Here is a 9,900-nt window from a genome sequence, read left to right on the forward strand (position 1 = left end):
GTAAAACCGAACCGAACCGAAAAACCGAACCGAATAAGGAATGTGGTTCGATTTTTTGGGAGGGTGGTTCGATTTCGGTATCAAAAATAAAAAAAATTCGGTTTTCGGTTCGGTTTCGGTTCGGGAAATTGAAAAACCGAACAAAACCGAACCAAACCGAATTATAAGCCCAATCCTACAAAACCCCTTCCTGGCCCAAAACTAAATACCCTATATAATGAAAAATAAAAAACCCTAATTCCTCTAATCCTCTCAGCCTTTCTCCACTCTTTCGTCCCCTCTCCTCTCTTCTGAGTCTCCGACCACCGTCCAGTACACCAGGGCACCAGGCGACCACCGTCAACGGTCCACCTGCTTCTCTCTCTCCTGTCTTCTCCTACTAATTAAGGTATGCAATTTGCGAATTCAATTTGCGATTTTAATCGTTGCTCTACTAATTAAGGCTCTGCTAAAGTGCTAATCGTTGCTCTACTTACTTGCTCTCTAGTCTCTCCTGTCTTCTACTAATCGTTGCTACTGCATGTTCAATTGTGAATTGCGATTTTAATTTGCGATTTTAACTTGCGATTTTACTTGCTACTGCGATTTTAATTTGTGAATTGCGATTTTAGTTTGTGCTAATTTGTGGGAATTTTAGTTTGTACTAATTTGTGGGAATTAATTTGTGGGAATTTTAGTTTGTTTAATTTCTCTGCTAGTCTGCTACTGCATGTTCAATTTGTGGGAATTAACTTTCTGCTGTTCTGCTAGACTGCTACAGTGCTACTGCTTTGCTATTAGCCTATTACTCTGTTGTTGTGCTATTGCTTTGCTATTACTCTGCTTTGCTATTACTCTGCTAGACTGCTAGATTGCTATTGCATGTTCATCCTCTTCCTTTATTAACTTTCTGCTCTTATGTTGCTGTTTTTTATGTCCTAGACTCCTAGGCCAATGGCAACCAATGTGGGTGTCAATGACCACCCTGAACTCGAACCTGAGACTGACCAATCTGACTGTAACAAAAAAGAAGAAGGTGTAAAAAGGAAGAGGATGAAAGAGCGGTCTGAAGTTTGGGAGCATTTTGTGAAAGAAGACTTACCTTCTAGAAGGCAGGCAACTTGCAAGTATTGTGGGATGAGCTACAAGTGCGGGGCAAAGAAAAACGGCACTAGTGTGTTATGGGCTCATATTAACCGTTGTCGTAAGTATCCCTATAACACCCCTAAAGATTCAAAACAAAGTTTGCTTTCATTCAAAAGTGCTAAAGTAACAAGTGCTGCTGGTGGTACTAGTGGGTTGACATACCACAAATTTGATGCTGGTTGTATTAGAAAAGCTTTGTCGTATATGGTAATTGTTGATGAACTTCCATTTAAGTTTGTTGAAGGTGTAGGTTTTAGACACTTTTGTGGTGTAATGGAACCTAAATTTAATGTTCCTTCTCAAATTACAGTAGCAAAAGATTGTTTTGAAACTTATTTAACTGAGAAAAGAAAGCTGAAAAATCAATTAAAGAAATGTAATTCAAGAGTTTCTTTAACCACTGATACTTGGACCTCTATACAACAAATCAATTACATGTGCTTGACTGTCCACTTCATTGATAATGACTGGAAATTACACAAAAGAATTCTGAATTTTTGTCCTATTTCTAGTCACAAGGGTGATGATATTGGCAAAGAAATTGAAAAATGTTTGCTTGATTGGGGGCTTGAAAAAGTCATGTGTATAACTGTTGATAATGCTAGCTCAAATGATACTGCAATTGGGTATTTGAGAAGGAAAATGAATGGATGGAAAACTGGGGTTCTTAAGGGTCGTTTCATTCACATGCGTTGTGTTGCACACATTGTCAACTTGGTTGTTTCTGATGGGTTGAAAACTGTTAATGAGTCTATTCAACGTGTAAGGCATGCTGTTAGGTTTATAAAACAATCTCCTGCTAGGTTGCAAAGGTTTAAAAAATGTGTTGTAGATGAAAAAATCAACACTAAAAAGGGATTGTGCCTCGATGTGCCCACTAGGTGGAACTCCACCTATTTGATGTTATCTGCTGCTATTGAACTTGAGGATGCTTTTGAGAGGTATTCTGAGGAAGACCCTCACTATTTACTTGATTTGAGTGAGAGGGATGGTAAGGGCAACCCTGATGCCGATGACTGGAACAATGTGAGAAGATTTTCTGAATTTCTGCAAGCTTTTTATGATTTGACCATGCATATCTCTGGCTCTTTATATGTCACTTCGAATCTGTTTTTTCATGAATTGGTGAGTGTTAGTATACTTTTGAATGATTTGGTGTCAAGTGATGATCCGGATATGTGTCTTATGGCTTGTAGAATGAAAGATAAATATGAAAAGTATTGGGGTGATCCAGAAAAAATAAACCTCTTGATTTTTATTGCCGTTGTCCTTGATCCTCGTTATAAACTTGATTATGTTGAATGGATGATAAATGAAATCTATGATTCTATTGTTGCATCTAAGTTGGTTAAAAATGTGAAAGAAGTTATGAATGCTTTATATGAGGATTATTGTGTTTCTTCAAATGGTGATGGGAATAAGGTGGAAACGGCTTCAAGTAGTGATGAAAAAATTCCAATGTCTCCCAAACATAAGAAGATAGAGGTCTTGAAGAATAAGTATAAGAAACACAAATGTGAGAGAGATGGAGATGCAAAAATAGAATTAGACAAATATTTGGAGGAGGATACGGCTGAAGATGTGGATGATTTTGACATTTTGAGCTAGTGGAAGTTCAATAGTTCAAGGTTTCCTACTGTTGCTAAAATTGCACGAGATGTTCTTGCCGTCCCTGTGTCGACAGTAGCTTCCGAGAGTGCTTTCAGCACTGGAGGCAGAGTTCTAGATCAGTTTAGGAGTTCATTAACTCCTCGAGTTGTGGAAGGTTTGGTATGTGCTCAAAATTGGTTACGTGCTGCACCATTCCCAAGTATTGAAGAGTGTTTAGAGGAAGTTGAGCATCTTGAAGAAGGTAAAATATAAGAACATTTAATCAAAGTTAATTATTTTTCATTATGTATATATATTTATTTTGGTTTCTTATCTTGTGAATTTTATTGAATTATGATAGAAATGAAGAATATGGCAATTGGTGATGCTAAAATTGATGAAGTGGTCGAAATACTTGAGTAACTGCTCTGTGCTGCTACTGCTGTGTTGATCTGCTGCCACTGCTGTGTTGATCTGCTGCTACTGGCCTACTGTGTTGCTGTTCTGCTGCTACTGCTTTGATGTTTTGCTGGCTGCTGCTACTATTTTGTTGTTCTGTTGCTACTGTTCTGCTGTTTTGTTGCTACTGCTTTGCTGCCTGCTGGATCGATCTGTTCTACTGGCTGCTGCTATTGTTCTGCTGTTCTGCTGGCTGTAATGTTGTTGAATGTTGATCATGTTATGTTTAACTTAAGTAGTTCTGTTAAAACTTGTTTAATTTAAGTTTGTATGGATTGATTGGTTTGATTTGATACTTTGTTAGTTTGTTGTTTAAACTGAAAACTTAAGTTTGTTTGATTTGGATTGGTTTGTACTTTGTATGAATTGGACTAAATTTGTTTGCTGTTATTTTGTTAATTTGCACTGCTTGCTGTGTTAGTGAGAATAGCGACTTAGTGTGTTGATTAATGAGGCCCAATTTGCAGATTATTGGCCCAAATAAAAGAGGCCCAATTTGCAGATTATTGGCCCAAATAAAAGAGGCCCAAAAAAATCGGTTTGGTTTGGTTTTTATTCTGAAACCGAAATAAATATGGTTCGGTTTGGTTCGGTTTCTAAAGTAAAGTGGTGCGGTGTGGTTTCTAAAATCAAAAAACCGAATTAAGGTGGTTCGGTTTCGGTTTGGGCCAAAAACCAAACCGAACACCGAACTTTCACCCCTACATGCACCTAGAAATAGGTGTAACAACAGCACAATATGAACATTAGCTTTTCAGAAAGTGAACATTAGGTTTCTTCTCTTTTATTTTTCTCCTTCATTTTTTATTTTCTCTCTCCTCTGTTTTTTTTTTAATTTTCCCCCTTTTTTACACTTTTTTTATTGAATTTGTTTCTTACAACATGAAAGTAGTTTATTTGATTTTTGAATTCACAAATTATACTCTATTTTTTCTCTTTCCTTCTTTATTTCCTTTTTCCTCTTTTTTTTTTCCTATTTTTCTCGTTTTTTCGATTTAACGATTGAATATGTTACTTACAATATGGAATTGGTTGTTTATTTGATTTTTTGAATTCATATGAATTGAATTTTTTTTTTTTTTTTTTTTTTTTGGCTTCGATCAATTTCATTTGTGTATGAATTTCATTTGATTTTCTGCATTTTTTTTAATCAATGAACATAATCATGCAAAATATGAACATATGCATATGTTCCCTTAAATGTGAACATTAGCTTTTTAGAAAGTGAACATAAGCATAAAACATATGAACATATGCATTTCAGAAAATAAACATAACAATTCAAAATATGAACGTAAGCATTGGTTTCCTTAAAGTGAATATAACAAATTAAAAGGTGAACATATGCTTAAAAAATATGATCATATGCATTTAAGAGAGAGAAGATATGCATAAATAGACTTAATGAAAACAACAAATATTTACTATGAATATTTACATTATGAACATATAAAATATTATTATGAATTTAAGGCATTTTATTATGAACATAAAAAATTGAAGAAATAAAAATAATATGATTATGAAACATATGCATCATAATTCATAAGTATTAAAAATATGAACATATGGATTCAAAATATGAGCATATGCATTGGTTCATTTTTTAATGCGTATGTACATAATTAAGCATTACATAAGGTGAACACATACATAAAAAAATATGAACATATGAATTTAGAAAGTGAATATAAGCATTTCAAAAAGTTTACAAACGGATTCAAAATATGAACATAAGAATTCAAAATATAAACATATGCATATCGAAATGTGAACATAAAATATCCGTTTGATTTCACTAATTAATTTGACAATTCCAATAATAAATTTCGAACAATATTCAAACAAAATTAAGTGATAATCATATAAATTCAAACAAAATTAAGTGAAATTTATATAAAATTGCCTTTTTGGGAAGGATCCTTTTGATTTTGCATCTCTTTCCTAATGTCCATTGAAGTTTTTGCAATTTTTTAGTGAAAGAATGAAATAGAGGAGAGAGAAAGTGAAAAAGAGGAGAGAGAAAATCATATAGAAGAAAAAGATTTTTGAGTTTGAAAATGACGTTATATTTATTGGGTGTGGGTGGATGTATTGGGTGTGGGTGGGTGTATTGCAGTTTCCGTGTTTTTTAGTTTTTAGGCTTTTTTTTTAATTGGGTTGTGTGTAATTAGGCTTTTGGGCTACGTTGTTACACCTATTTAAGGTGCATAAGGGTGCACCTTAGACTAATTGTTCTTCATGATTCTTAGCATTTTCATTTTTTAGGTATGAAATATAGTCGATATTCACCAAGCATTATTCACACTCCAACTCAAGTCAAGATAAAAGTTCAACAGCATAATTAAAGGGTGATTTAATATACTACAGTTTGTCACGGCCTCTAAATCTCGGCCCAAGTGTAGCCTTCTTTTTGACCCAAAGCCCAACTCAATGGTCTATGGTTAGTAACTTACTTTTTTTTTTTTTTTTTTTTTTTTTTTTTTTTTTTTTTTTTTTTATAAAATTGATTCATAAATAAAGTCATACGACATCTACAAAGAGATTTAGATCTAATAAATACATAATAATTAAATCAAATAAAAACATTCCAAAAGCAAAGCTACGATCGTTGTTGCAAATCGTACATTCTTTATACCCTCTTTTATATCGTTGTGATTTAAAGCCTTCATCGGCGAGGGGGTCTATTGATCTGTTGTAGCCGTGCAGAAATTTTTCGTCTGATTCGCTAGATTGTAATCGAAATAATAACCTCTTTTTTGATCCCGCACAAATTTTTACCCATGAAACAACTCTATAGGAATCCATGAAATAAAAAAACAAATCCTCCCTCAAAAGAGAGAAGAAAAACCCGGTCTTTTAAAGGAGTCAAATCCTCCTAAAAAAGAAGAAAAACCCTTTCTTTCGAGGAAGAAAAATTCCTCCTAAAAGAGGAAGAGTTATTGTAAATCTAAAACAATAGAAAAAGCATACAAAAACATACGATTGGGGCTTTCCACCGATAAAAATCGATGGAATTAAAGCCCCTCCAATATTTAATAATGGAGGCTAGGGTTTTTGAGAGAGAAGAGAGGAAAGAGAGGCTAGGGTTTCTATTAACTTACTTCTTATCTTTCATAATACTAGTAATTACAATTGCAATAGTTTGACTTTTGTACTATTTATAAGCTTACTTTTACTATACTTTTCATTGATATATGAAAAACCTATGTTGTCATGTTAAATGTACGTCTTCGGATTAGCCTTTATGTTATAGGCTTCGGGCCTTCGGCCAATATTATGACCACCACTTTATCATCTTTAATTACTTAACACATCCACATAAAATTACAAGAGTATTTTTTTAAATTGTCATATATTGTGACCTTTAGCATTTCACAAATTTTAATATGACTACGCGGTGTTGTAATCCCCCAAATTATAATTTAATTATAATTTAATTATATGTTACTCTTATAATTATATTTATGGTAATTTTATTAAATAAATTATTTTATGGAAGTTTTTTTTAAAATAAAGTAGTGTTTTTTTTTATATTTATTAATAATCCTAGCCTATTTAGGAATACCAATCCTAATTTAATTAGGAGATTAAAAAGCCCAAAATAAAAACCCTTATAGCTCTCCTCCCTCAAATCTCACGTAAAAAAAAAAAAAGAAACACTCTCCTACTTCCTACTGCCTTTCACGAAGAGAAGAAGAAAAAAAAAAAAAAAAAAAACTCTTACCTGCTGCTACAGTGCTGCCGCCAGCAGCACCACCGGACTGCCGCCACTGCCGCCGCCGCCTGCCTGCTGCCGACCACCAGCAGCCCAGCCAACAGTTGCCTTCTTCCCTTCTCCTTCCCTTATTTCTCCTTCTCTTATTCTTGTTTTATTTAATTAAAGTTTTGATCTTTATTAAATTTTGTTTATGAATTCTTATTATTATAGTTTGATAGTATGTTTAGATTATAAAAGATTATAAATTTATGGGTTTTTGTACGTTTAAATTATTATATAAATTTTCAGATTTGGTTATGTATGAATTTAGGGTATTAAAGTGTTGATTTTTCATGTTTAAAGGCTTATTAACGTACTAAACAAGTTACTTAATTTTTCTATGTTCAAAGTATGTCAAAGTATGATTATTTTGGTTGTATATAAATTTTCAGATTTATTAAAGTTTCAATTTTTATGAACAAGTAGTGTTAATTTCATGTTTTTATGCTTCTAAACCTATAAAATAATTATTGTGAGTATTTTGTGATTGAAAAAGCTTTGAACTTTATATTCTAACCTTAAAAATAATTTTCAGATTTTATGTTTTTTATTTTGAAGCCTCTAATTGCATTGAATTGATATATTCTTGGGTTTTTAACACACTAATTTGCTACATAATGACTATTTCAAATAATTATGCTTATGGGATTATTTCATATGCTTAAACCAAATTTTCAGATTTATTTTACCACTCTAAAGTTGCTGTAATTTATTATTAAACACTATATTTTCATGATTTTAACACCTAAACTTGTAGTTGGGATGTTGTACTATTAATTTTGGCTAATTGGATTAATTTAAGGACTTTATCTTAATGGTTTGAGGGGTTTTTAAATACTTTAGTATTGCTGTAATTTTAATTGCTTTGGTATTGATTTATTCCTTATTATTTGGTTTAGGAGAGGACTTTGTAGAAGGCGATTTTTAGTCTTTAAAGTGGCCAATCGAATCGTTTACTCAAGGTACGTACAAGTTACAAAACCTTGCTTTTAGGTGCATGTTTAAGGATGGATCGAGAACTTAGTACCATGTCTAGGGATGACTGGGTTAAATTGTATGGTTATACATTGTGAATTTCATTTGATGTGCATTATTTATTATTGCAATTATTGGTTATGTACTAATTATGCAAGGTGTGCTTAGAGGCAAAGGTATGTGATTGGTGAAATGATTCAATCATTACTCATTCATGATTTAATGAAATAGGATGAGTAAGTTTGGGGTGCCTTATGCACTCAAGGTGTTTATACACCGAGGTAGTAAAGGAATGAATAATAAATGTTGCTTGCCACTAATAAATCAAGAATTGAAATTGAAAAGTTGTTTTACTTGATTGAATTGACATTGGATTGATTGAATTGTTATGCATGTGAGTCATCACCAAGTCTAAACCTGTAAATCACGTAAAGTGCAAGATGGATGAGCAATAAAACTCTGGATTGGTGCACTTCTGGAGTAATGACAATCAGGGGTTGGGGTACATGGGGTATTAGCCGTGTACTTTTCTCGAGGCCGTCTGATCTACGAGTCTCTTATTTCAAATACTTTTTTTTTATAAAACTAGGAGTTAGGTGAGATCTCATACTAACTACGGTCACGGAGTCGCGCCCGTGGTCGTTGGATGTTTATTGATGTTTCCGAAAGGAGGCATGGGGTTTTTCTTTATTGATGTTCCAAATGGGACATGGGTTGGACAACCTTGTCTGTTGCTAAATCCAATGAATAAATTGAAATGAGTTAGCTACTATTAGCTAGTGGAGTCTTAATAAATTAAATAATCGAGTCGTGTGTTGAGTTTGTGATCTACTTATGCGTATGATTGTTTATTAGTAGCATGTTAAGTATTTCCTTATTTTACTTGCAGCTTGTATGTACTCAGCTTTGCTGATTGCGTGCTTTTGTGTGTGTCCTTCTTGGTCATGGCCTTCGCCTTCAAATGACCCTGTGACGATCCAATTTTTACACTTGTAATATTGGGGAGCAGAATAACCACAGGTTCTCTCACATGCAGCATTCATCAGGGTTGTGGGATCTTGAGTAGAGAGTTGGTTGCTTATTTTCGCATTTCTTGCAAGTTTGATTTTATTTAACTCGTTTCCACTTGACACCATTTCTTTTGGTTTAAGTTTGTTTTAACACTGAATTTTAATTACTTACTTATGCTTTTGGGTTTTGAATAAGGGCCTTAAAGGTTCCAACTTGTAATACTTTGCTTTGAGGTTTATTTAAACTGTTTTGGTTTTCCGCTGCTAACTTTTGTAATAGCCTTAACGTTTGAACACGTGGCGGTAGCACTCCAGTAATTCTCTTGGATTTGTACAGGTTATTTACAGGTTTCTCACAGGTTTAAAGAGAGAATTATTGGGGTGTTACAAAGTGGTATCTGGGAGCTTAGGTTTAGATTTAATTACCACTAAAAGCCAATTAGCTTAACATGTCTTAGGCGCCTAACTAACTAACTAACATTGAGGATTTAAGTTCAAAGGCTAAAGTGATTTTTCGAAACTTGGTATGTTTGAAATGTTTTATCTAAAATGATTTTGAAGTTTATTTTGTCTACTTGGTGAGCTTTGGGTAGACTTAAGAAGGGAATGCATGCATATTCCATACATACCTTTACATTTTATTGTCATTTGGAGTGTCATTTTCCTTATTTATCTAACATTTAGTAATTAATGTCTTAATTGATGTTTTTTTTGTGATGTGCTTGTGTTATGCTTTTGTATGTTGGTTGCGTTGGGATGACGTAGAAAGGAGATGAGTGATTCAGTAAGCACGTCTGGAAGCACGAATAATGCTACTAGGAACAACCCTATTGTTATGTCTGAGGATGAGAATGATGTGCGAAGTGAAGATACCTTAGAGAGGTACGAAAGGACTATGACGCTAGATAATCCTGATGAGGAAGACTACCAATATTTACATGAGTTTAAAACTGCGAAGAATAAGAAGCATAAGATTAACAC

At 33.4% G+C, this 9,900-nt stretch overlaps 1 protein-coding gene across 1 annotated transcript; it reads left to right on the forward strand.

Annotated features, from left to right (window-relative positions):
* The first annotated feature begins 211 nt into the window (after positions 1 to 211).
* On the forward strand, positions 212 to 3,564 carry LOC145617277 (zinc finger BED domain-containing protein RICESLEEPER 2-like). The gene is made up of 3 exons (XM_081671976.1): positions 212 to 388; positions 922 to 2,977; positions 3,077 to 3,564. The coding sequence occupies exon 2, from the start codon at positions 934 to 936 to the stop codon at positions 2,731 to 2,733; it is 1,800 nt and encodes a 599-aa protein (XP_081528102.1). The 5' UTR covers positions 212 to 388; positions 922 to 933; the 3' UTR covers positions 2,734 to 2,977; positions 3,077 to 3,564.
* Positions 3,565 to 9,900: the final 6,336 nt, after the last annotated feature.

Source organism: Chenopodium album, chromosome 3 (genome assembly GCF_948465745.1).
Source record: "Chenopodium album chromosome 3, dcCheAlbu1.1, whole genome shotgun sequence".
Lineage (NCBI taxonomy): Eukaryota > Viridiplantae > Streptophyta > Magnoliopsida > Caryophyllales > Amaranthaceae > Chenopodium > Chenopodium album.

What these genes read in the sequence shown, in the direction of transcription:
- LOC145617277 (XM_081671976.1), top strand. Translation starts at nt 934, where the DNA reads ATGGCAACCAATGTGGGTGTCAATGACCACCCTGAACTCGAACCTGAG.